Genomic DNA, 27,757 nt, shown 5'->3' on the forward strand with positions numbered 1-27,757 from the left:
CCCTTTGACTATATTTCTGTCCGTGGTGATATGAGCTGGTTAAACTGGCAAGCAGATAATGGAGGGGAATTGGTTATATGTCCCCAGCGGGAGGTCATGACGAAATGGATCTGTGGTTGACGAGAAGAATTTCAACACATACCCAAGTCAGTTCCTCAGATGGGTTGTCTGAGATCCCCAGGCCTGCCTCCTGCCTTCCTTGAATTTGACTCCTGGCCCACAAGACTCAGGCTTCAGAGGCCCAGCTGGGCATCCACAAATCAACTCAGGAAAGTGGTGCTGAGCGGTGAGGTTCTTTTTGGGAGATACCACAGCATAGGAAAAGAACATCAGACTAGGAATCAGGTAACCTGGGCAGGGACCCAGGGCTCCAGATGGGTTCCTTGTTTATTTTTCTTACTAGTTTAATTCCCTACCACAATTTTGAGATTCACTTCTGGCTGTGGTCTAGAGAAGCAGCTAAGAAAGGCACATCTGAATTAAAATCTGGTTTGTAGGTACGGCAACTGAAGTTTTCAAATTTTGCAAAATTATGGGTGAATGGAGTGGAGACTAGGAGAGAAAGAGCAGGCAACGAGCTGCTCTTTTCTAGTTCTGCATTCTAGAAACAGTGCTGATGAGTAAATCCTATCTTTTATTTTAATCCTATCATCTCTTTTTTTCCTTTGTTTTTTGTTTGGCTTTCCTTCTCTCGTCCTTTCTTCCTTTCTTTCTTCCTTTCTTTCTTCCTTCCTTCTTCCCTCCCTCCCTCCCTCCCTCCCTCTCTCTCTCCTTCTTTCTTTCACTTCTTTCACTTCTTTCTTTTTTTTCTCTCCTGATTGCCTGTGTACTTGCCTAAGAAATATTTCTCAACCTCACTAGAATATTTAGGGTTAATTAAAAATTATAAGAGTATGTCACAAACCTAGTGCACTCTTTAAGCCTAGGGTTTACATGAAAGGTTGGCATGCTCTGGCTTGGAGACCCTGATCCTATCTCCTCGACTTGCTGGTTTCAACTCTACATATTTTGCTTCAAAACCCTAATGCCACAAAGAATGCGGAACTGACGAGTCCTCCCCATCTACGAGCTAGGACATCTTGATTAAATTAGTGTCAAGGGGGGTGGAGAGAAAGGCACAGTGACACAAAGGGCGTTTTGAGGAGCCCTGTAGAGCCTGTGGAGAATGAATGTTCTCGTTAAATATGGCCATGACCTGCAGCTCCACGCATACCAGAGACACAGCTCAATTGTCCCCAGGAGTTGGGGGGTGGGGATGATCAGTGGGAGAGGACAGCCTGGCATGGAAAGACAGGAATGCGGGAAGGCCCGTTGTTGCTTTCTTTTTGCTATAACTTCAGCAATTGATTCTTTGATCACAATCCTTGTTTTTGGAATGGATCAAAAAGTGGTTTCCTTTCCCCTGGGTGTTTGAACCTTCCCTCTGCTCCTCTCTTCTCCTCTGGGTACTAAGGGAATTCCTGAAAGCACCCATTGTCTTAAGCCTCTTTCCACTCCCTTCCTTGGGGCTCCCCAAGAAGATTGCTGCCTGAACTCTGTAGAGCAGTGCCCCCAAGACAGTGCTCGCCCTTGTCATTTACCCCCATCCTCATCCCATTCATCCTGAAGTCCCAAGACCAAAGCAAAGAACGGATGAACTGTTCAGGGCTTGCATAGAGCCACTGCATTGGTGGAAATGCAGCAATCGGTCACCCCTTGGCTCGGTTCTGTCTGCACGATGGCCAGGGTGCTTCACGAGATATGCATTTGCCATTTGCCCTTTGAACTGCCAGCCATCCAAATACAGCAAATGGATTTAAAGCTCATTAAGTTTTGGATTCCCTCCTTGTAACCGGAATATCCTAGCAGCTAATTTTTATGGCTAACATATATAATTCTCTTTTTAACAGATGGAATCATAACATTTTATACATATACCTGAGGATTTAAAAACTGATACATCAAGGATATTCTTTTGTACTATCCCTCTTTTTCTTGCTATGAAAGCTTACAGCCCTTCATCCTCTCATGTTCACTTAATAAATAATTATTGGGTGCTTACTATATGCAAGGCATTGTACAAGATGAGGAAAATACAAATCTGACAAAATAGCATTGAACAGGAATTTGTGGGTTCAAATTCTAACTCTAACATTTCATAGCTGTTCCCATGGACAAATAACCTCTGCAAGATTTAGTATCTATAAGGTGGAGATAATAACAAATACCTCATAGAGTTATTACAAAGATTAAATAAGGTTATGCCTATAAACGGTTAACTCACACTAAGCATTAGGTAAATGTAAGCTACAATTAACTCTTTTTACTAATTACTAATTGCAAGAAATAGTCCAGATCCTTCAGAAGCTTATGCTATAGTTGAAAGGGAAGAAGACATTTGCATAAATGCTTTAATCAAGGCATTGTAGATATGATGTGTCCAGTAAATGGCATTGATAATAATTGCTAGAGAATATGGGACAGGCAGTAAAGGAGGAGCTCATATTCAGCTTGGTTGTTGAAGGAAGGCCTGTGAACCAATGTGTATCAGCAAAAACTTCATTCCTACATTTGTGATAGATATCACCCATCAATCATGGAACTCTTCGGTTTTTCAATTTTTAAATTTGAAATATAGATATAGAAAAGTTTGTAAAATATATGTGTATAGTAAATGAGTAATTATAAAGCAAACACCAGAGTAACTAACCACACAGGTCAATACATAATCTTATCAGCACCTCAAAAGTCCCTGCTATACTCTTCCCCAGTCACAGCTCTCTCTATTCCTCCCCACTATCCTCACTTTGTGATAATTATTTTCTTGCTTTCCTTAAATTATAGCCCCTAGGTATTCACCTTTAAACAGCATAATTGAATTTTGCCTGTTTCTGAACTTTACGTAAGTGGAATTACACTGTATGCATCCTTTTGTGTCTTGCTACTTTTGTTTGCCACAGTCTGTGAGAGTCATCCATGCTGTTGCATAGAGCTGTACCTTGTTTATTTTCATTGCTGTAGGCTTCCATTTATGAATTCACCACAATTTACTTATCCATTTTGTTATCAATGGGCATTTAGCTTGTTTTCAGTTGGGACTAATGCAAACTATGCTATGGTGAACATTCTCGTATGTGCATACTGGTGTACATATGCTCAGATTTCTAGGGTGTATACCAAGTAGTGGAATTGCTGGTTTAAAAAATAGGCATATCTTCTTTTTTATAACGCTAAACTATTTCCCAAAGTAGTTATTAGTAATTTTCACCCCCACCAGCAATGTATGAGAGTTTCATTCTTCTACATCCTTGCCAGTGTTTAGTATGGTCAGATTTTTAACTTTATCTGTAGTTTTACTTTTTTTTTTTTTTTTTAAAGTATTTGTTTATTTATTTATTTATGGCTGTGTTGGGTCTTCGTTTCTGTGCGAGGGCTTTCTCTAGTTGTGGCAAGCGGGGGCCACTCTTCATCGCGGTGCACGGGCCTCTCACTATTGCGGCCTCTCTTGTTGCGGAGCACAGGCTCCAGACGCGCAGGCTCAGTAATTGTGGATCACGGGCCCAGTTGCTCCGCGGCATGTGGGATCTTCCGAGACCAGGGCTCGAACCCGTGTCCCCTGCATTGGCAGGCAGATTCTCAACCACTGCGCCACCAGGGAAGCCCTGTAGTTTTACTTTTAATTTTAGCTATTGTCATATTGGTTTTAATTTGCAACAATCTGATTACTAATGAGTTTGAGGGCCTTTTCTTATTTTTATTGACAATTTAAATATATTCTTTTACGAAGTGCCTATCTGGAATACTAATCCTTTTATTGGTTATATAGCTAGACATATATTCTCCTACACTATGTCTTATCTTTTCCTTTTCATATTTTCTATTGGTTAGTAAAAGTTCTTGATTTTAATGTAGTTACATTCGTTTTTCTTTATGGTTAGTGCTTTTTCTGCCATCTTTAAGAAAGCCTTTCCTGCTCTAAGGTCTTGAAGATATTCCATTGTATTATCTTCTTATAGTTTTGTCTTTCACATTATAGTCTTTAAGCCATCTCCACGAAATCAATTTTTATATATAATGTGAGGTAGGACACAATTTAATTTTTTGAAAAGTAGACATGCAATTTCCATATCACCATTGATTGAAAATTATATCCCCACCCACACACACACTCAGTTTTCTTTTAAGAATATATATTGAAGATTTATCCTGTGCCAGCTACAGTAAATGCTTTACATACAGTAAGTAGACAGGTGAAATTTGAACATGAAAATGATTTCATAATTAGAGATGGAAAAGTGAGGAGTTCATAAATGAAAATGATTTCATAATTAGAGATGGAAAAGTGAGCAGTTCATGAGTGTGGAGGGGGAGTTAGAGTGGAAGGACATTCCATATGGAAAGAACAGATTTCAGGACAAAAGAGAGTGCAGGAATGTGTGAGGACTCTTCAGAGGGTGGTGAGTAACATAGTTTGGCTAAACCAGGGTATTTATGAGGAGAGCACTTGGGAACCAAGGAAGATTTATTCATAGGAAAATGATATAATAGAGCTGCTATTTCAGAAAGACTGGGCCTCTAATCCAGGGGCAGGGTAATAAGGGCCCACGATGTGGTAGCAGTGGCAGGAGGAATGAAAAGGAGACAGATGTTACATATATCGTAAAGGAAAAGTCAGCAGCATATGGCCGCTTATTGGAGAATTAGAAGTCAATGATTACTTTTTTCTGTTTTTATGCTAGTGTCACTTAAGAAAGGCCAGTGTGCTGTTAAGGAATTCAGGATAGTTGGTGGAGCTATTTTCACATATGTCCCAGGAAGTAGATGGCCAAACCTCTTCAAGCCCCAAATGGCCCCGTATAAGACTTTTATATGTGCTCATTTTTAGAACTTCATGGGGAGTTCCTCCATTTGGTGGACTTCGGGTTACCAGAGAATGCCTGAGATTTAAATCTGGATTCTCAATCACTACAGCTAATTTCACATATGCCCTTTATATGAGGTGGATTCATCCCTCTCCTATCCTTTGATGGATTGTGGTTTTTGAAAAGCCTCTAAGGAAGTAATGAAGAACCATATTTAAAACCTCAAGCTTGCTTCTCTCTTGTTTTACCAGAGTATTTTGGTTACCATATCCTGGGAAATGAACAACTTTAAAATGTAAATGTGGTAAGCCTACACTTTCATCAGTATCCATTCTTTCTTTCTTACAAAGCATACTTATTAGGTATCCAACATTGCACTGGACCTGGTGAGGGCTACACATAAAGATAATGTCTGTCTTCAAAGTTTAAACTTTGAGTTTTGCTACTAGAAATGGCAGTTTCGATAACTCAAACTAGCCCTTCTGCTTCTTTGAAGCTGCTTTTGCCTAAGAGGCATCTGCTATTCTAGAAGAGAAGCCAAGCAGAGCTTTTAATAGCCTTATAGGGCTAACAGGACAAAAATTGGAATTCAGGCTGAGGAAGGGGAGCCCTGGTAAACTTCCCCAGGCTTTGGAACCCCACAGGGATATAATTTAGTAGTAACAGTGAACCAGAAACAGACTTTAGCAGGCTCACAGGGACTGAAACCTAGCTTCAAATTATCTTAATCTCTAATTGGATTAAGTTGATCTAAGATATCTAGTGGCTATAAGCAAATTTAAATCCTCTCTAGTGGACAATGCTGTCATCCTAGGCCTAGTATCTCTCAGTGTTTTGTATATGCAATGCTAGTAAGAAAAACAATAGACCTACAGGAGGTCCATATTAATGGTTATCAGACAAACTTTAAATTAACTATGTTTATGAAAACAAATAATAACAAAAAACTGGAAAATTATAAAAAAGAATCAAACAACTCAAAATGGATTGAAGGTATAAATGGAAGAGCTAAAACTTTTAGAAGAAAACGTAGGCATAAATCTTTGTGACCTGGGATTAGGTAATGGTTTTTTAGATATGGCACCAAACATAAGCACCAAAAGGAAAAAGTACATAAATTGAAGTTCATCCAAATTGTAAACTTTTGTGCTTCAAAGGACACTATCAAAAAAATGAAAAGACAACCTATAGAATGGGAGAAAATATTTTCAAATCATGTGTCTGATAAGGATCTAGTATCCAGAATATATAAAGAACTCTTACAACTCAACAATAAAGAGAGAAACAACCCAATCTTTAAAAAGGCAAAACGCTTGCATAGACATTTCTCCAAAGAAGGTATACAAACGTCCAAGAGGCACATGAAAAGATGATCAACATTGTTAGTCATTAGGGAACTGCAAGTCAAAACCACAATGAAATCCCACTTCACACCCACCAGGATGGCTATAATTCAAAAATAAAAATAAGAAAAAATAAATGTTGGCAAGGATGTAGAGAAATTGGAACCCTCATACATTGCTGGTGGGATTGTAAAATGGTGCAGATGCTATGAAAAACAGATTGGCAATTCCTCAAAAACTTAAGCAAAACTTATGCAAAAACTTAAGCGTGGAGTTACCCTACGACCAAGCAATTCCACTCCTAGATGTATACTCAAGATATCTGAAAACATGCCCACACAGAAACTTGTACATGAATGTTCATAACAGCATTATTCATAATAACCAGTTGATGAACATTTGGAAACAATCCAAATGTTCATCAACTAATTAACAGGTAAACAAAATGTGGCATATCCATACAATGGAATAGTACTCAGCCATAAAAAGGAAGAAAGTACTGATATATGCTACAACATAGATGAACCTTAAAAACACATATTGTATGATTCCATTTATAGGAAATATCCAGAATGGGCAAATCCATAGAGACAGAAAGTAGCTTAATGGTTGCCAGGAGTTGGAGGAAGGGCTCAGGGGAGAGAGTGACTAATAACAGGTGAGAGCCTTCTTTTTTTGGTGATGAAATGTTCCGGAATTAAATAGTGGTGACTGTTGCACAACCTTGTGGAATATACTAAAACCACTGAATCATACACTTTAAAATGGTGAATTTATGGTATGTGAGTTTTATCTCAACGTTAAAAAAAAGAAGAATCAAACAGAAATTTTAGTACTGAAAAATATAGTAACTAAAATAAAGAGCTCAATGTGGATTAAATAGCAGGTTAGACAAAGCTGACTAAAGAATCAATGAATTGGGGACTTCCCTGGTGGTCCAGTGGTAAAGAATCCACCTTACAATTCAGGGGGCGTGGGTTTGATCCCTGGTCAGGGAACTAGGATCCCACAGGCTGTGGGCACCCACGCGCCACAACTACTAAGCTCGCACACCTCAACTAGGGAGCCTGTGTGCTGCAAACTACACAGCCCACGCACTCTGGAACCTGCGCCCTACAACTAGAGAAGAGAAAACCTGCATGCCACAACTAGAGAGAAGCCCACGCGCCGCAATGAAAGATCCCACATGCCTCAACCAAGATCCCACGTGCTGCAACTAAGAACCGATGCAGCCAAAATAAATAAATAATAAATAAATTTTTTAAAAAAGAAAAGAATTAATGAATTGGAAGATAGGTCAGAAAAAAATACATACGGAAGCTTAGAAAGAGAAAAAGGATGGAAAATACCAAAAACAAAACAAAACAAAAAAAAGCATAGGAGACTTGTGGGATATGATAAATAGGCCTAATATGCATACATTTGAAGTTCTAGAAGAAGAGAACAGAGAGAATGGGGTAGAAGCAATATTTGAAGAGATAAAAGCTATGAGTTGTCCCAACCTAAGAAGAGACATCAAGTCACAGATTGAAGAAGGATTATGAACCCCAAGCAGGATAAATACAAAGAAAATTACATGTAGGCACATTATAGTAAAGTTGCTGAAAACTATGACAGAGAGAAATCTTAAAAACAGCCAAAGGGGGGGGAAAAAGGCATATTACCTTCAAAGGAGAGACAGCAAAGCTGACAGCTGACTTTGCAACAGAAACAATAGAAGAAAAGAGACAGTAGAATGATGCTGAAGGAAATAACCTTCAAAAATGAAGGTGAACTAGACAGTTTCAGACAAGAAAAATCTAATATAACTTATCATCAGCAGAACTTGCACTAAAAGAAATACTGAATGGTATTCTTTTTTTTTTTAATTTTTTTTTTCTATTTCTTTCTTTAATTTATTTATTTATTATTTTTGGGGGGCTGTGTTGGGTCTTCGTTGCTGCACGCGGGCTTTCTTTAGTTGTGATGCGAGGGCTTCTCATTGTGGTGGCTTCTCTTGTTGTAGGAGCACGGGCTCTAGGGGCACAGGCTTCAGTAGTTGCAGCACGCAGGCTCACTAGTTGTGGCTTGTGGGCTCTAGAGCGCAGGCTCAGTAGTTGTGGCGCACAGGCTTGGTTGCTCCGCAGCATGTGGGATCTTACTGAACCAGGGCACGAACCCATGTCCCCTGCACTGGTAGGCGGATTCTTAACCAGTGCGCCATCAGGGAAGCCCCTGAATGGTATTCTTTAGGCAGAAATAAAATGAATCCCAGATAGAAGCTTGGAGATGCAGGAAAAAGTGAAGAGAAACAAAAAGTATACATCTAAATGAATATTGACTTTAAAAAAATAATTTCTTGCAGGGTTTTAAACATACGTAAAATTAATGTAAATGGCAACAATAGAATCTGTGCCCAGGCAGAGATGGGGAAATAGGTTTAAAGGTATTGTCCTGGAAGTGGTAAGAGTATTAATTTATATTAGACTTTGGCAAGTCAAGGATGTATGTTATAATTTAGGGTTATCACTAAAGAAATAGTATCTCTACCAATCTAAGAGAGGGGGAAACTTGATAAGTAAAAACTAGCCAAGAGATGGTAAGAAAGATTCTGGTAAAGACAAAACTATAGGAATATAGAACACAGCAGTGGCTTCCAGGGATTAAGGGTAGAGGAGAGTTTGACAATAAAGGGGCAGCATGAGTGAATTTTTTGGTGGGTGATGGAACTGTTCTATGTCTTAACTGTGGTGGTGGATACCCACTTTGTACATTTGTGTACAAACGTACATGAATGTGTCAAAGCACAGAGAATAAACCAAGAGTGACTTTTACTGAATTTTTTTAATTAGAAGGAAAAAAGAAGGTAAAAAATGAGAGAAAATACAACAAATAGCATACAGCTGATTGGTGGATTTAAACCTAAATGTATCAGTAATTACAATGACTGTAAATAGACTCATGCAAAATTAAAAAACAGATTTTAAATAAACAAAACTGAAGCATGAAAAGCCACACCTTAAATATAAGGATATAGGCAGAGTTAAATATAAGGATATAGAAAGAGTTAAAGCAAAATGATGGGAAAAGATAGTTCTGATAAAATCAGACAAGATAGATTTTAATGCAAAAAGGATTATTAGAGATAAAGAAGGATATTTCATAATAATTAAAGATTCAAGTTACCAGGAAGAATTATATACTTAATAATGCAAACTTAAAACATATAAATCAAAAATGGACAGAATTAAAAGGAGAAATAGACAAATCATCAACCCCGGTGGGAGGTTTAATACACCTGACTTAGCAAATAATCAAACAGACAAAAAAAAAAACAAACACACACACACAAAAAATCCGTAAAGATAAAGAAGATTTGAAAAACAATGAACAAACCTGGCCTAAATGACATATATGGGCCCTATGCCTGGCAACTGCAGTCAGATACACGTTCTATTGGTGGACCTGGAAAACTTAAAAAGCCCGAAGTGAAGAGGAAAAATTGAATCACTTAGAGCTGGGGACCGGAAATCGTCAGTTCCAAACTCTGGACATCCTCCTTCTCACAATTCACTGATTTTTCACTGGGGATGAGGGAAGGTGCCCTCCTCCAAGGACGTAGATTTTTTTAACTGTCCGTAGACTGAAGGGAGTGGCTGTGCATGTGGACACAGTGTGGACAAAGACGAAAGGGTACAGACCACCACTGTCACTGAAGAAAGCTGTCCAGACTCAGAGCTCCACCCCAGCCCCAAGGAAATGCATTCTAATCTTCTGCCAGTGAAGAACTCTATTTATCTCCCAGAGTTGGCTTTTTTGCTCCTCTCTGGTCCAACTCTGGCACCTGAAGTATCAAGATGCTCTTTCCATAATTAAACCCTCTGCTCCTCCTTTTATCTCGACGGTGGGATTCTAAGGCAACTCCAAAAGTAGAAGAACTACACAGATCCCTCAATGAACTGACTTTGCTGCCAGGTTCCTCTTTAAAGTATCTAATCAGCGATTTTCCCAGCACCCCAGGCATTTCCTGTATGGGTGCTGCTGACTATTTTACTTCCTACCAGGCCGCCTCCCATGCCGTGTTCACGCTGCCAGCTTTCAGATGAGCTCTGTTAACTCCTATGCTTCCAGCCTCCTCCCAGTCAACTGGGAGCCACAGGGGTATTCTTCCCATCACCCAGCTCCTGGAATTCCTAACTGTGGACGGGCATATGCTCAGCCTTATCATTCTGGCTTTTTTTTTTTTTTTTTTCTTTCTTGCCCAGTTCCAACCCATTGATTATTTTTCCTCTAGAATCCATTTTACAGCTGCTGAGAGATTTGTGCTCTCATGTTGCCTGTTTGTCTTTGTGTCTTTTGTCCCCTGTGTCCCAGTCTACCCAAGGATGCCATGGTCATCAAGACACCATTTCTATGCCTTTAGTGTCCTGACTGGGAGATGGGGTGATCACTCATCTTCAATATGACCTCAAGAAATCCTTTGGCACTGGAGATCAGGGCCTAAAGACATTATTACACTCCCACTGAAATCATTATCCAGAAGAGTTAAAGATGGAAATTTGCCAAGAGAAGCATCATAGTGGTGGTTTAAGAAATGAAGCCTCAGACTTGATTGTCTCCTTTTAAGGGATGTTGCTTTCAGCTTATTTTTTAGTATTAGAATAGGCCATTCCAAGAGATTGAAACAACTATGGGGGGACATTCAGATTGTTACAGGTCTTTGTTTTAGACTGTGCCATCTGAGGTCTTGGGAGAGCAGAGGACCTTCAGCCTCTTCCTGTCCCCCAACCCCCACCCCACCCCTGCCCCAGTCCAGTGGGACTCAGCCTTGTCCGAATCATATGTTTCCCTGACAAGAGGCTCTGGTCAGTTGTAACAGAGCATAGTAAGCATCCACAGGAGGTAGAAATTGAATCCATAGCGTTCGCTGTCATGGCAAAGAATGGATTTTCTCCCAGCGCCCACTAGCATTACTGTGGGTTATTAAGTCTGACTACTCATACATTCCAGAACTTCTGGGAAAGCCTTAAGGAAATGGCTTTCAGAAACAAGTGCCCTAGAGGAGAAGGCTCTTGGATTTCATTAAACCAGAACTTAGTAATGGGCATTCTTTGTCTTCTCTGACCTAGACAGTAGGGAGCTCCTACCTTTGGACATTTAATTTATGACCCCAATTGAACCAAGTCCTGGTTGTGCATCTGAGAAGGATCTTTCCTGTTTAATCTACCTAGAGAGATAGAAAGTAAATCTATCCTTTTTATTTTGCTTCTACAGCCACTGTCCCACAACCCCCCACCAATTTCTTCCTTTTTGCTAACCACCTACCCTTCCCCCTTAGGAAAACTTCATATTTCTTACAGAGTTATTTTTACTCTGGTTCTTACTGAAACTGGGGAGGGGAATAGATTGTGCATCAGCAGCATGAGGAAAACCAAAGATTCTTCTTCCCTGTGGTTGATAGAGCCCCTCCACTGGAGGGATTTAGCTGCAGTTCTGCCTGGGGATTAGCTTCTGGGACACTTCCCAATTCCACATATCATGATCATTACATGTTTTGGGGGTACATCAGGAGGCAGCACACTGGTGGAAAAGAGCTTTCAAATGGGTGTTAAGAGGGCTGGATTCTAATATTAATAACAGCTAACATTTATTGAGCATACTAAGTGCTAGATTCTACCTTAAGCACTTTACATGGATTATCTCATTATTATCCTATTTTACAGATGCGGAAGCTGAGGCATAGAGTGGTTAAACAATTTACCCAAGGTCATACAAATGGGAAGTAGAAGCAGGAGTCAAATCCTGCTCTAGTGCCTGCATGTTTCACCCTCTTTGAATACTGCATGTGGTCCCAGACAGGATACTGGATAGCTGTGCGACCCCGGAAAAGTCATTTCAACTTTTTGGGCTCATCTGTGAACTGTAACCTGAGGGAGCTCATGTGGATAACTTCAGATGGAGTTTCCACTTTCAGTAATCTACATGAAGTAAACGCAGCTATATTGTTTTATTCTTGTGATTATGTGAAAGCATAATGTTTAAGTCTAAAATTTTACCTAATTGATTGAACAGCTGTTTACCTTACTGGCTGCTGTGTACAAAGCAGTGGGCTGGGCACTTAAGAAATATGGTTTTAAAAGTTATAATCTGTCTCTTTCATTAGTTTTAGATGGTTTCATATTTTAGTAGCTTTGGGTTTTTTGGTTTTTTTTTTTTTAGATTAAGTTTTTTAGATAATTAAACAGGAATCTAAACAAGAAACCAGTTGTGTTTCAAAAGACAAATTCTGAGATGGGTATTGGGTCTCAGACTGTGTCAGGTTTCTGACATTTTCTTTTATTCTCTTAAAATATGACTCTTGTTACTGAGAGAATTTAACTACACCCATTCACTTCTGAGTGAAGGAGCACCTGGTGAGTTTTTTAGTTTGTATGGTGCTGAGAAGCTCAAGAGACTCTTTAAAAATGAAATGTGACTGCTTTGGGAGTCGCTTATACTGAAGCAGTATCTTTACAACCTGAAGTATCTGTTAGTAACTTAGAAAGGCAAATTCAAAGAAGGGATTTGCTATGTAAAAGCAAGATTTTTTGAAATCACATTTCTGTTTCTGGCAAGCTAGATTCAATATCTAGGTTGCTCTGGAGTTAAGTGTGGAAACCTCTTGGCTGAGATAGAAAAAAATTCATCTTCAACTAGAAAACTAACTTAAGAAATTCCATTTCTAGTAATGCTTTTGAGACTGGAAGAGTTGCATTCTGATAGGCTCAGATATCAGCTTAATGTCCATCTTTCTCAGTAGACTAAACTTTTAAACTGTTTTGTATACTACTATATTCAGTTAAACCACAGTACTTGACACATAATAGGTGTTCTATAAATATTTGCCAATGGACTCTTTATTGATCACTCCTTAAAAATCCAGCATTTCCCCCTTTGCCAGAACCTAGGAGTTGAACCTGCTTCAAAACATGCAGTTAGCCACCTTGAGAGCCAAGTTACTTAGCGCTTGTCTTGGTTGGTGGGCTTCAGTCCTTAATCCACTATTTTCTTTATCAATGCCCCAATTAGTGTGTCCAGTGTTTTTAAACCTGTGTATAATGACTCATTGATTAGTTGTAAAATGAATTTAGTGAATTATGACTAACATTAAAAAAATTGAAGAGGAGAAAAGAATAGGGAAAATCAGAATGCACTGCACATAAAAAGTACTTTTACTGTAGACACACACATGTTATACTGGATTACAATTTTTAAAATGTATTTTTTGAAATCCTGTTCTACCCTATCTTCAGAAGGTAAAAGCACTTCAGGTGTCTCTTTCGTGGCAGCTCCCAGCCTACCTCTCTATAAATGTCTTGCAATTCAGTATATTTGTATTTTATGCCACCGTGGGCTCCCCAGAGCTTAACCGGAGCACAGCCTTGCTAGAGCCACCATGTGCTATCTTAATCAATGAGTGAAAGCTGAATAGAAAGAGTCCCCCCGCATAGATACAAGTAGTGTGGCCATAGGGAAATCTAGAAATCACTCCTGAGCTCTGACCTGCAGGATCACCACACCCTGCACCCTCACTGCTGCATCCTGCACCACCTACTTTGATGGGCTGAGCTGGGTTGGGGAGAGGCCAGACACAGTGCCCACCATCACCTAGCACTAGCCCTGCTGCCACACAGCCACTCCTTTTAGCCCCGTCCTCCCCACCAAAAGCATTTCAGGCAAAGCTCCAGCTCTTGAAACTTGGCCACTTTGAAGTGGTGAGCCAGTGCCCCTGAAACTGTCACCCTACATCTGGTGGCACTTCTCCTACTGTCAGAGCTTCGTATAGGGTTCATGTCTCTTTCCTCTGAAACCTGTAAATGTAAATTCAATTTTACATTTTTTTAGGTCTTTTTAACAGTTGGTCTCAGAAGTATCTTTGGGGTAGGGAGGGGGGTAATAGCACTGGTGGAGGGAGATATATGCCCTTGAAAATTGGATTCCTTTTTGGAAATCTGCTGACACAGGCTAATCGGCAGAGAACTAAATGACCCTACTGTTTCTACCTGCTGACAGGCTCAGCCTTGGGACGGGGCTGAAATTAGCTCTCACCACATGGCAGATACATGCCTTCCTCTTTTTTTTTTTTTTTTTTTCATACAAATAAGGGGTAATTTTGTGCCTGTCAGATAATAGAGCTTTGTAGTATAGATAGCCAGTAAACAACAGCCCCTCCTCCCCAACTTGGAAAGCATACTAGTGCTCAGCTAAGTACCTAGAGAATCAGGTAGCAGGTAATCTCCCTGACGAGGACTGGTTTGAAAACCCTTTCATAATCAGTGTTCTTTGGGAAATGCTCATAGACAAACCCATCCAAGCTCAGGAAATGTATTGCTGCAAAGTTGAGTGACCAGTGTCCCGGCAGCCCAGACCACAGAACCTCATGTGTCCTTACGTTTCTGCTGCTGCATCCTTTCTGTGAGTGAGGAGGTTTCAGGACTTGATGGTCTTCGGGAAATGAGGCTGTGTGTTTCGGTTCTGTTGGCCAGTGCTGTTATCTGTTGGAAAAGGAGGATTCCCTGCCCATTTTGTAAGCACACAGCTGGCAGGCGCTGTTGCAATCTCACTGCCTTCCAATCAGCCCCGCCCCGGCAGCAGGCAGAGTGGGGGCCTGTGAAACACACTGGCCAAACAGTTGTGGCGAGTTTCAAAATAAAAGCTCCCTCCTGAGCACACCATGGCACTTCCTATCCCGGAGAACCAGCATTCACTGTGCCACATCTCTGGTCTAAATTTAGGCATCTCTTCTTCTTTTTTTTTTTTTTTTCCAGGCAAAGATTACTATGCAAACATTTAAGAGAAAAATTTTGCCCAAAGTAATTTTTTCCCTCGACTTCTATTTGGTTTCCTGCGATGTTTAGATGACTCATTCCCTTCCAAGAAATTTTAAAGAAAAGAGATGCAGGCTGTATGATAGGGCACAAAGACTGCTCTGTAAATTCTCTTTCTCTTCCCTGCCTAGAAATCCCTTGCTGTTTTTTATAGGAAACGGAAAGGCTCTACAGTCTGCATTGTCATGGACTCGGCCTCATCGGGTCCTGTTGTTCCCAGGAATAAATGTCCTCCTTGTCTTTGGGTGGGGCCCCCTTGTAGCGTCCCAGCTCTGACAATTGCTCCGCAGCAGCCGCCAGCACAGAAGCCCTTTAGGGGTCGCTGGGGCCACGCTTGCCCCCAGAGGCACACAGTTAAGCTTTCTGAAATAGAGAACGGTGGCCTTTTATCGTCTGCGCAAGGAGAGGTACAGGCTATTTCCTGCCTCTCTCCTCGAGTCAGAATTTCTCCCAATTGCTGGGGACTTTATCATAACTGTAACCTGGCTAACAGCACGTGTGTTCCCAGCCCAGCCCGCAGCCAGAGGGAGAGTAAGTCAGAATCACTTCAGCAGCCTGTTCAAATAAACAGGGATAATAGTTGAGTCGGTCCTTTTCCAACTAATCAGTACACGAAAGGAAACATCTGCCCGGGCTTAATTGCTGTTTTATTGGTTACGCTTTTTCTCTCCCTCTCCTTCCCACCTCCTCTGGGGACTAGGTTGTTTAAGTCATGGGTAAGCAGCAGGGTAGAGGAATGGGAGCTTTCTCCTGTAACCTCTGCCTTCTAAACACCAGGTGGTGTAAGGGAGGCTGGGAGGCTGGCAGGGGGAGTTGGCCTGGAGGCAGGAGGGCAGGGTGTTTGGAAATGATACTCATGGTCACTTCCTGGCCTTGTTGCTGACTCTGTGGCTGGTTGGTGAGTCATTTTGCCTCACTTCCACTCCTTGGGCCTCTGCTGCTTCAATGGAGCTCAGCTCTCCTCACAATGGGAAGGAGAGGTTGGTATGTGAGATCCTGGAAAAAGGCGTTTCCTCTTATGGCTTCTTCCAGCAGTTGAGGCCATTGAATGAGAGTCATTTGGGAATAGTAAATTTAAGGCTAGCAAGGTACTCCTGAAGCCATCCATTTTGTAGAGCATCTTGGTCCCTGAGGAGAACCTGCTGATTATCTTGTGCTCTGTGGAGGAAGGCCAACCCCCTGTACACTGAAGTTGGGTTGTTGGAATCTACTGTGGACTCAAGAAGCCAGGCAAAGGATGGTGAAGAATTATAGAATGGCAGAGGTTGGAAAAGACCTTAGGAATGTTTAAGCCAAAGACTTTCATTTTATGGAAAAGAAAACAGAGGTCCAGAGAGATGGACCAGGTTGTCAAAGCTATTTTCCTGATAGTGGAGGAGCTGGAAATAGAAGAGTCTTGTGATTGCCAATTCAGAGCTCCCTCCATCCCTCTCCACACTACCAGGTGTAAAAATTCATGTCTGCTCACAACAAAGGTCACACATATGTTATATTCCATAATTAATTCCTTAATAGAAAAATGGCGAAGCATAAAGGAAGAGTGAAAATGACTGCTAAACATGTAAAAAAAAAGTTTAGGCTCACTAGAATTAAAGGACTGCAAATTAAAAGAGGATGCCATATCAAATTTTCAAGACAAAAAAAAGTAAAAAACATCTTATATGCTTCTATTGGTATTTTAAATGGGTACAGTTTTTTCCAAGGGCAATTTAATGGTATAAGTTAGCAGTCTTTGACCCAGCAATGTTACTTCTAGGAGGAAATAATGACAGGTGTGTGCATAGATTATATACAAAGTAATTAAATACAGCATGTTTTAGTACAAAAAATTGTAAGCAAAGTAAATGTCCAAGAATATAGGAACTACATCAATATAATCTATTATAATACTATAGAAGAATAACATGTAGGGAAATGTTCACAACATATGTCTAAGTGGATAAGTTACAGAGTGTGTAAGTCAATCCCAATTCCATAAAAATTGTAGAGAGAAAAATGTATAACAAAGTCCAAAGTGGTGATTTCTTAGGGGTGGGAATTAAGGGTTGCTTTTTCTTTTTTGAGGTTTTCTACAGTTTTCTTATTTATGGCAATAAACATATATTCCTTTTGTAATCAGAAAAAAAATATTTTTAAAGTCATATATCTTAAAAAAAAAAAAGCAAGATCTTAAATGATTATGTTTCTGACATGCAGGACATCTTCCTTTCTTTGCCTGGGAGCTGAGCTGTACCAGGGGGTAGGTAGTATTATACCTTCTGTTAGAAGGGCATTGTTGGTATCTGATTTTTAGTAGGAAAGAACTAGAAGGAGCTGGCAGAAGATAAAACAAAGGTTTCCCCTCTCAATGACCCAGTGATGCCTATCAGTTTTATGTCCTGCTCTCGTGGGTTTGGCATAAAACACTCAGTATCAAAGGCGTGACTCATTTCCTTCCTGCTTCCTTAATCTTCTCTATTTCTACCCTTCTCCCCATGTAGTTAGATGCCAGCCCTGGGCAGCAGCAGCGAAGAACCTGACAGCCACCACTCCTTAAGATTAACCTGTTGGAGGCCCCTTAACGTATATCATCAGTATCAAGTAACATTAGCAACCAGTCATGATTGAGGTACCACTGCCCTGGGAGTTTGAGGTAGAAATAAAGCAAGTAAGAGGTATAATTTCTTCTTGCTTGGAGGTTCCTATTTAGTCAGGTACTTTGAAGTCCTTGGATGTTTATATACGCATGCCTATCTCATCCTATTTCACATCTTACTTTCCTCCACAATTCTCAGGAAAGCCTGACTGCAAGGATTCAAGAAAGCTCGTCCCACCTAACAACTGTTGCCAAGTGGGTTGTGGCTTTCAGGCCTGCTCTTCGGGGACCAATTGAAAAATCAAAGGCTACAACCCATTTTCCCTCCACACGATTTCCTTTGCTAGGCTCTAGAAGGGGCACGTTTCATTTTATTAAAACTCTTTTAGTAATCTGACCATAATTTGGTCTGATCGGAGTGATTATCTGATTTGCTGGGTTAAATAATGGGCCTTAATTGAGTCTGTGTTATTTGTAGAGCCAGTGCTGCCCTTGCCTTTGTTGCCCCCTCCTCCCTCCTTCTGTTTCCCAATTAACCTTCATTCCTCTTTCTTTGCAGAGTAAAGAAGTCGGCCAGCAGCTCCAAGATGATTTGATGAAGGTCCTGAATGAGCTCTACTCGGTAAATCAGCTGGGTTGCTTGGCTCTTTCACAAGCAGAGGGAAGCAGCATTTGGCAGCTTGTGGCCATACTCACGTCAGCAACAGAACTGAGCTGAGGTTGAGGACATGCATAGTCCCCGCTAGGGATGACTTCACCCATCTCTTTTTTTCACACTCTTATTTTCAAACTGGAATGAGCCCAAAGACACTTTCTCAAAATAAGATCTCTCTTCAGCTGTGCAAGCTAACTCTGGCTTCTTTGGGGGCATTATCACCAGAGACCAGCCAAGGCCTAGGTCACCAGCACAACTGACCCTCATTAACAGCAAACCAGGGACCCCCGAACCTAATGGCAAGGAACATAGCTTGCATTGCTCCATGAATGATACTCGCCCTATTGGAAAGGACCTATTGTTCAAAGTTTTGCATCAGTTCTTGGATTGATTTCCTGGTTTGAGACTAGAACGAGTGCTCTACAGGGACGCAGAGTCCTAAATGCCCTTAACATAAGGGACCAGTTCAGGCAGAGAGAGCTTTGCATCGACTCCCTGGGGCTTTATAAAGGCCACACCTCAGTGAAGGGCCAGGCTTCGGGTTTGGAGAAGGAAACACAACTTGTTCTGAAGTGACTGGCGCTTCAGGCACATGACGCCTGTGGCTGATGCGCGTTTCTTCATGCACTGGGAGGTGGTGGTGGCTGTTTCTCCCCCCAGCCGTGTTTCGTTAATTATAATTTAAAACAAACACGCACACCAAGGAAATGCCTGCTGCCCTATAGGGAATATTCCTATTGTGCAGCTAAAGCCTTTCAGGGCCCCCTTCTCCAGCTGGGCTGTGCCAGGCCTTGGTGTCATTCTCCAGGATTGCCCCATCCTGTTTTGGAAGTGAAATTGATTTCCTGTGTTTACTTGCTTATTCACTGCATTTTTTCTTTTTCTTCCTTTCTTTCTTCCTTCCTTCCTTCCTTCCTTCCTTCCTCCCTCCCTCCCTCCCTTCCTTCCTTTCTTTCTTTCTTTTTTTAAATTCACAGGAAGACAGGCAGTGGCGACATGTATCACAGGCATTTGGGATCAGAGAATTCCATGTTCTTGATCCAAAAGCCTAGGTGTGGCCACTTTGTCATGGCAACTGTTAAGCAAGTAAATAGGGTAGAGTGGTCATCAGCTTTATCTCCAGTGACGCTCAGTTTGTTTGCAATTTCTACTCTGTGACTCTTCTACTCTGAAGCCAAGTAGGTAGATGGTTCCCTTTGGTTCAGTTCCCAAGTTTTCATTTCTTTCAAATGAAGTTAAGGCTGTTTAAAAATAGGAGCATGTTGACGTGAACCTTTTTCAGACTGGACGAGTTTCCTGAACACTCTGGTCTTTTAAATGCTTTACTTCTGCACTTTATGTATTTTTAGAGCATCATCTAGGCACGAAGAAGAGCTACTACTCCTTTCTCCTGGCAAATAATTCACTAAGATAGAAAATGACACATGTAGTCATTATATGAATCCTTTTGTTTTCCCATAAGCATCTTGGGCCTCTGCTGTTGCCCTTTCTGGGGAAGAGTCAGGTGGGTAATCAGCAAACTGCAAACCAGTATAAATCCAGTGTGCCACGTCTGCAGCGGGACTTGAGGCAGCAGAGGAAGAGCAGCATCTAGGGACCTGTTAGCTTTCCTCTGAATTCTAGATCTCCTAATATGCTGATTTTTTTTTTTTTAAAAATAAGTAAGTGAAAAGGCATAATATGTGTTGGAGTGAGAAAAAAAACCTTGGAACTCACTGCTCTAAGGAGGGCCGAGCTGGCACCTTGGGCTATAGTCTCCAGGCCATCCGAAGTTGCCCAGGACTTCACTGGCCACCATGAGGCCATAGTCCACGCAGAGCATAAAGTCTTCCCATTAGTGTGCAAACCAAGAACTGGCTGGGCTTGGTGTCCCCTTTCATTAGGTGAATTAGTACACACTCTTAGAATCTATCCAAGGCCCAAACAAAAATTTGACATTTTCCTCTAGTAGGCAATGGGAAGAGAAAAAAGAGTAGAGAGCACTGGAAAGTTCCAGAGAAGGCAGAACAGTCTGGTGCAGTGATTCTCAAGCAGGGGGATTTTTTCATGCAGGGGGACACTTGGAAATGTCTGCAGATGTTTGTAACTGTCACAGCTGGAGCAGAGGGTGCTGGAGGTCAGGGTGCAACTGAAATCTTATCATGCACGGGACAGCCCTCACAACAAAGAACTGTCTGGCTTAAAATGTCAATAGTACTAAGACTGACAAACCCTGGTCTAATGACCAGAGTCTCCTGAATTAGGCAACCCAAATTCTACCCAGTCTCCACCAGCTATATGATCTTAGGGGATGCTCCCGACCTCTGTTGAGCCCGCTCTCCACATACTCCATGTGCTGGTGTCTCCATTTCCTTGGGGGTGGGGAGTTTGGGGGAGTCATGCTTCATGAAATATCAGACTATAGTTAAGGGTCAGATGAGTTTGCAGATTCTATAGGCCATTAGAAAGTTCAGAGAATAGAATGATGAGTTGTTTCTTCTGGAGGGTGAGGTAAGTGTAGGACTAGTCTGAGAAAGGCACCATGGCATTAGGGTGACTGACTATCTTGTTTTGCCTGGAACTGAAGGCTTTCCTGGGACATGAGACTTTCAGTGCTGAGCCTAGGAAAGTCCTGAGTAAGCCAGGATGATCGGTCACCCTATATGGGACAGTGGTTTCATCAAGTAGGAACTTGGGACTATTGTATGCTGGCTTTTAGGAGATACTTGCTGTATATACTCTCTCTGTGTCTCTGCCTCTCTCAGTGGAGTTAAGAAAGGAACAAGGGAGGACTTCTTTCTCTTTTTTTTAATAAATTTATTTTATTTATTTATTTTTGGCTGCGTTGGGTCTTCGTTGCTGCATGTGGGCTTTCTCTAGTTGCGGCGAGTGAGGGCTACTCTTCGTTGCAGTGCGTGGGCTTCTCACTGAGGTGGCTTCTCTTGTTGCGGAGCGTGGGCTCTAGGGCATGAGGGCTTCAGTAGTTGTGGCGCATGGACTCAGTAGTCGTGGCTCGTGGGCTCTAGAGCGCAGGCTCAGTAGTTGTGGCGCACGGGCTTAGGTGCTCCACGGCATGTGGGATCCTCCTGGACCGGGGCTCAAACCCGTGTCCCTGCATTAGCAGGCACATTCTTAACCACTGTGCCACCAGGGAGGCCTGGGAGGACTTCTTATAAGGAACTTTCCCCTTATTTGATCTTCAGTAAGGGCCTCTATAAGCAATAGAAGTTATTCGTGGGCATAGGATAAAGGAAATCAAGGATGTAAAGACCCACCGTATTCAGTGCTCTTCTTACCTTGTATCTGCCCTTAATGCCCACAAATACCTCTTTTTGGGAGACTGATCACCTACGGGTTGATAATTTAGGTATTTTTGAACCTTGATGATCCAAGGGGCAGGACCCAGGTGTTCCCAAATAAAGATGCCTTTGGGTGAGAGGCCCAGACTCTCACCATAAGGGGCCAGCTGCCTCTCTGTACCTTCCTTTTATCTGCCTGAAAGGCCTTTGATTTTCCTGACTTGGCACTCTGTGCCAGGGGCCGCTTGCCACAGCTGCTCTCAGAGAGCAGTCCCAGTGAGCATTCTCCTCCACGTGCTTTTTACCCCCTAATGGGCTGGCTAGTTTACAGGCCATGGCATAAGTGGTTTTCATTTTCTGACTGATGAATCAGGAATGCCTTTGAAGTCAGAGCACACTGCTTCCCAAAGAACTCCGGAAAAGAACTCCGGAATTCTCTGCCTCAGTTATACTCAGAGGCTGTATCTGGAGAAGCCCAGCAAGGTCCCATAGAAAGGATTGAAGGTGGAGGCACTGAGCCACGTGGACTGGCTGAGTAGGAAGAGCCAAGGAAGCCCTAGAATTGAGAAAGAAAGAAAAGGTGTTGGGACACTGGAGCTGTTGTTGCCCCAGAGGTTTCAAGCTTCTGTCCTCCCCGTGAATATATGTCCCCTTGATTTGGTGCAGCAGCTGTCTGCAGAGCCACTTCAGACTGGAATTTAGCACCTGCTCCCTTGAAACACTGTCAGTTAATAGTGCCCCCCCTCTGCCTGCCTGTTTGTCTTCAGCACTCAGACACATAAGAGATGTCCCTGAACTCAAGGCATTAGTTTTAATAGAAGAGACAGAAAAGCAAAAGCAGTAAGTAAAATACGAGGTGATGAATCTTTCACATGTCTACACAGAAGAAGGGCATGAAGTCAGGCTCTTTGGAGAGATATTTGAATTGAATCTTAATTGCCAAGAGCTCTTTTATTGTTCTCTAAATATTCCTTTTTTGCTGTATCCTGCTCTTGTTTCATGATGCAATGTCTTTTCATTTCTCATTGATCTCTCTGAGGATATTACTGATGGATTATTTTTGAAGTTTTCTTCTTACTGTGTACTTTCTGTTAACTCTCAATTGTTTGCTTTGGTCTTGGTCTTTCACGTTAGATATTTTCCTTAAATGTTTGGTAATTTTTGCTGCCTGCTCATATTTTAAAGTGAGACACTAAAAATCTGCTTGGAAGTTCTGTGTCAACTGTGGTCTTTACTGTAGGGTGATCTGACTGGACTGTGTCCATGGGGAAGCCCTGATATCAGTATTTGTAGATCTTTTATATCAGATGGGCAGATTCCTCAGATAAGGCTCTTCTGATCTCCTGCCTGTGTCTGGGGGCTGAGTCATGAAGAGGCCTGGCCATCTCAACATTCAGTGTAGAATTTTCCTGTTTTAAGTTCAGTACCCCTATCTTCAGCTGAGCCTGGTGTCCCCAGACCATAGAAAATAAACCTCTAGTCTTCCACCACAGAGGGGGAGGGGATGGGGTCTGGGAGTCTAACTGTTCTCAGGTGCTCAATAGTTTCTCTTGTTTTTAGCTCCACCTTCGTCCCACTGCCACCAACTCCTCTGAGGGCTTCTGTGATTTACTGGTTGCTTCGTGCCTCTCCCTACTTTTGGTTTAGGATTCAGTAGGTCAGTAACTACTTGCCCCTCCCCTTTTCATCTTCTGCTTTCATTCTTTTTGTTTTTCTCAGTTTATACCTAAAAAATAATAATAAAAGAACTCGTTTCTATTATTCTAGTGTGGCTTGGGGAAGAGCAGAGCTAGAGCATGAATTCAATATTTAGTTTTTCAAAGTAGAGTGAATTCCTTTGTAGAACTGCGAATTTAGACTTCTGAGTTTTTCCCCTAGTTTGTTTTGCCTCACTATATATATTTCTCCAACTCCTATCTTGACTTCCCTATTTCTCCACTTGTTTTGACATCAGTTATTCAAGCTTCAGCCTCAGGATACCTAGTTTTCCCTTGAGTTGAAAGACACTAGTTATACTTCTGTATTTGCAAAGAGGAGAGATTCAGTGTCATTAAGTCATTTGGGCAACCACATTGATTGTAAAACTACTACTGTGTACATATTTCTTAACTGTGAAGCAGAAAGGAAAACACAAAAGAAGTGGTGCTTACCCTTAGGAATTTATAGTTTCTTAGATGAGGTAGTGTTTTACTCTTTTAAAGCAAGTTCTTTAAGTTCTTTAGGGGAAAGGAGTAATATAAATTGTTGATTTTTATTACTTCATTTATTGTCCTGTTGACACTGTTCCTTTGACCCCTTTTTTTGTCTCTCATGTTCATTCATAGTGTTTCTTCTTTATTTATTATGCATCTTCATGGAATAAAAAATCACTTTCTTAAAATCAATTCACTTTTAAAACTGTTCACTCAAACTTTTGAATCCCTTGGTCACATTCAGGTCAAAAGAGAAAAAGGAGCCTCCTATCTGCCCTTCTTCAGCCAGGATGACAGATGCCTCTTTCTTGCTTTTTAGTCAATCTGGAAAGACTGAATTACTTAGGAAGGTTTTTAATGCTGTCAGTTGTTAAATATTGCTTCTCCTGTGTACAGAATATACAGAGTAGGTCTTATACTTATGGGAAATGATGTCAGGTTCAGAATAAGGTGAAGCTGATTTAAAGCATTCTGCATCGAAAATGAGACATTATTTAAAGTCTAAAGTACTTTGATTTTGTCAGTGTCCCAGTATTCTTTACTCTTTCCTCCACCTCCAGCTAAGAGAGGAACATAACCACAAAATCCCTCTAACCCAGGATTTCTCAGCCTCAGAACCATGGGCATTTGGGGCCAGATAATGTTGTGACAGTCAAAAATGTCTCCAGGCATTGGTCCTCCGGGGGCCAAGTTAGCCCCCATTTGAGCCTACTGCTCTAACTCACATTTATAAACGAAACCAGATTCTCTTTTTAAGCCTCTCTTGACTAAATTTAGCCTTTCCTCCCAACTAATCCAGCCGTAGTCATAGGCAGAGGAGAGACACTGGTGCTTAGTGGCTAAAAATGTGGACTTTGTGGTCTGACAATCCTGGGTTTGAATCCTGATTCTGATTCATTTACTAGCTGTGTGACCTTGGGTGTGATAGTTAATCTCTTTGAGTCTCAGCTTCCTCATCTTTATATTGTTTTTTTTTTTTAATTTATTTTTGGCTCTGTTGGGTCTTCGTTGCTGCACATGGGCTTTCTCTAGTTGCGGCGAGTGAGGGCTACTCTTCGTTGCAGTGCACGGGCTTCTCGTTGCGGTGGCTTCTCTTGTTGCAGAGCACGGGCTCTAGGTGCGCGGGCTTCAGTAGTTGTGGCTCGAGGGCTTTGGAGCGCAGGCTCAGTAGTTGTGGCACACGGGGTTAGTTGCTCCGTGGCATGTGGGATCTTCCTGGACCAGGGCTCGAACCCTTGTCCCCTGCATTGGCAGGTGGATTCTTAACCACTGCGCCACCAGAGGAGTCCCTCAGCTTCCTCATCTTTAAAAGTGGAAATAATAGCATGTCCTTCGGACTTGTTGTGAACATTAAATGAGGTGACGTACATAAGACCCCTGACACACAGCGTGTACTGATAGAGATTATTATTAGTATTACACCCTGGCTCTCCTCTGTTGTTCAGTCACTCCCCGCCCCCGTCACACACACACACATACACCCCAACCCCTACACTCTCTAATTCTCCCTCTCATGGCATCAAAATGTCAGCACTCTTGAACTTCAGCTTGCTTGGTTTGTTATCAAGCATTTTTAATTTCCAGATAGAAGAAGAGGCTCCCTGTGTGGAAACAGAGAGCTCCAGCAGGAAGGAGCAGGCACCTGGTGGCTGGAAGTAGTACGTTTGGGAGGAAATGAACATAGGTCCCAGGCTTTCCAGCCTCCTCATTAGGAAAAGGGACCAGACTCCCAGACAGTTGCTTTGAAGGAAAATTGGAAAATTGTGTCCTCTCCTTTGATACTACTTCCTTTCTGTGGCAACTCCAGTTTCATTTGATGTGGATTTTGTTCCTTCTTAGGCTCTTACCTGAAATTTTCTGCAGGTTTACCGTCTTCATGGGGTTGTTGTCTAGATCACAGGATTGCTACAAGAATGAAATGAGAAAATGTGTGTGTAGCACTTGGCACACAGCCAGGAGTGCTCAGTAAATGGTAGCTGCCCTTGTTCTTGCTGCTGCTGTGAGAGAGGGTGTATGATCTGGATAAAGCCGAAAGACAGATCCCTAGGACATGAGGGCAGTAGAAAGCGGGTTTGGAGCTGTTCCTCTTCCCCATTTTATATCTGAAAGTCCCCAAAGTATAGGCTACTCCACAGGCTGTGCTGCCCTCTTCAGGGTCCCAAACAGCCCGGGAAGGCTTTGCTCCTGGGGTCTGAGTGGTGGTGTTTCCCATCTTGGTCTTGTGAGATGACTAACTGATGGAAATTACTTGGCCAATATAAAATAGAAATGCTTATAAAGGTTAATAAATAGAAGTAAATGATCACGGTGGAAGACGTAAAATCATTTTAATAATAAGACATGTTGGCTCAGTTCAAATACTGCTTTCCTGTGCTTTGGAGTGGTCTTTCATATAGAAAGTTTGCTGAACCAAACCGTATGAATTTTGCACTTAAGGATATGAGGATATTGCTTCATGGGGGAGAGGTCCAGCTGAGTCTCTTAGCCTGTAAAACAGAGAATTGACCCCATTGGCTTGACCTCTAGGGGTGGGGGCGGGCGGTGTCTTACAGGTCATGAAGACATATCACATGTACAATGCCGACAGCATCAGTGCTCAGAGCAAGCTAAAGGAGGCGGAGAAGCAGGAGGAGAAGCAAATTGGAAAATCCGTCAAGCAGGAGGACCGGCAGACCCCACGCTCCCCTGACTCCACATCCAACGTCCGCATTGAGGAGAAGCATGTCCGGAGGAGCTCAGTGAAGAAGATCGAGAAGATGAAGGAGAAGGTGTGTAGGCTCTGGCAACTGTAGGGGCTGGGGAGGAACACTCTGGAAGTCAGGACTGATAGGAATTTTCCAGTAAACCCTGTGGAGAGCAAAACAAGGAAGCTCTGGGTTCCTTTAGTGCCTAATGACCTTGCTGTCTGCCCTGGAAGAAATCCTAGGTATTGGAAGAACTTGGGCATCTGTAGCAGACAAACAAGAAACAGTAGTTGCCTTTCCTAAGCCTGGGAGGGGAACCGTAGGGTTTGGCTTCAGATGTCAGGTGTTCAGAGGCAGATATAGTGACACCTCCTTCAGGGTCGCGGTGTAAGGATGGAGAATGGAATTTACAGATAGAACCAAAGTGGGACACGCATCTAAAGTAGGGAGCCTCATTAACCTTTCTTGGATTGATCTACATTATGCCCTTGAATCTCATTAAACAGAATTAGTACCCAATTTAAGGCAGATGAGCATAGGGAGTAGCAGCACAATTGTGGTTCTCGAATGTACTGTACTTTCATCTTTTAGAGAACAATCTCCCCTCTTTAAAAAAGAAAAAAAAAGTAAAATTGAACTTTTGTTTCCTTTTCAGCGCCAAGCCAAGTATACAGAGAATAAGCTGAAGGCCATTAAAGCCCGGAATGAGTACTTACTGGCTTTGGAAGCAACCAATGCATCTGTCTTCAAGTACTACATCCACGACCTGTCTGACCTTATTGATGTAAGTGCTTAAAGCCAAGGGTACAAGGGCACCTCTTTCCTGGATTCGAAGATCTGGTCAGGAGTCCCCCAGTTCTGTTACTCAGGCATCTTAAAGCATTTTGAGAACAATTATGAAGATGGTAGCCATGATCCCTCAGGGGCTTGCCATGTACCAGGTACCAGGTAAAGCACTTCATAATTTTTCTCATTCAGTCCTCACTGGAATCCTGGGAGGAAGGCATTATTACCTCCACTGTTACAGATTAAAGTTCAGAGAGTTTAGATGACTTACCCAGAGTCAGCTAATCAGTGACAGAGGGAAAATTGGTACCTAGGTCTGATTTCTAAACCCAGGCTCACAACTACTGTGCACTTCTGTCTCCTAGGAAATATTCCCTTAGATCAGGTACTTGCCCATAGAAGTGAGTGACAAGAGCTAAAGTGTTAGAATGTCATACCTTATATTTATATAGCACTTAATATTTCTCAATATTATCTCATTTGGTTGTCTTGTCACCCTTTGGGATCAATATTACTATCTCCAATTTGTAGATAAGGCATCTAGGTCGGGGTCAAAA

At 41.9% G+C, this 27,757-nt stretch overlaps 1 protein-coding gene across 10 annotated transcripts in view; it reads left to right on the forward strand.

Annotated features, from left to right (window-relative positions):
* The window catches only part of SRGAP2 (SLIT-ROBO Rho GTPase activating protein 2), a 236,138-nt gene that overhangs the window by 138,458 nt on the left and 69,923 nt on the right, over positions 1-27,757 (forward strand). For all 10 annotated transcript variants that reach the window (XM_059940413.1, XM_059940431.1, XM_059940422.1 and 7 more), the window contains 3 exons: positions 18,165-18,227; positions 26,283-26,498; positions 27,070-27,198. In XM_059940413.1, coding sequence (XP_059796396.1) covers positions 18,165-18,227; positions 26,283-26,498; positions 27,070-27,198 — 408 coding nt within the window. The remainder of the gene's footprint in view (positions 1-18,164; positions 18,228-26,282; positions 26,499-27,069; positions 27,199-27,757) is intronic.

The sequence above is a fragment of the Balaenoptera ricei genome, chromosome 1, assembly GCF_028023285.1.
Source record: "Balaenoptera ricei isolate mBalRic1 chromosome 1, mBalRic1.hap2, whole genome shotgun sequence".
NCBI classification, from domain to species: Eukaryota; Metazoa; Chordata; class Mammalia; order Artiodactyla; family Balaenopteridae; genus Balaenoptera; species Balaenoptera ricei.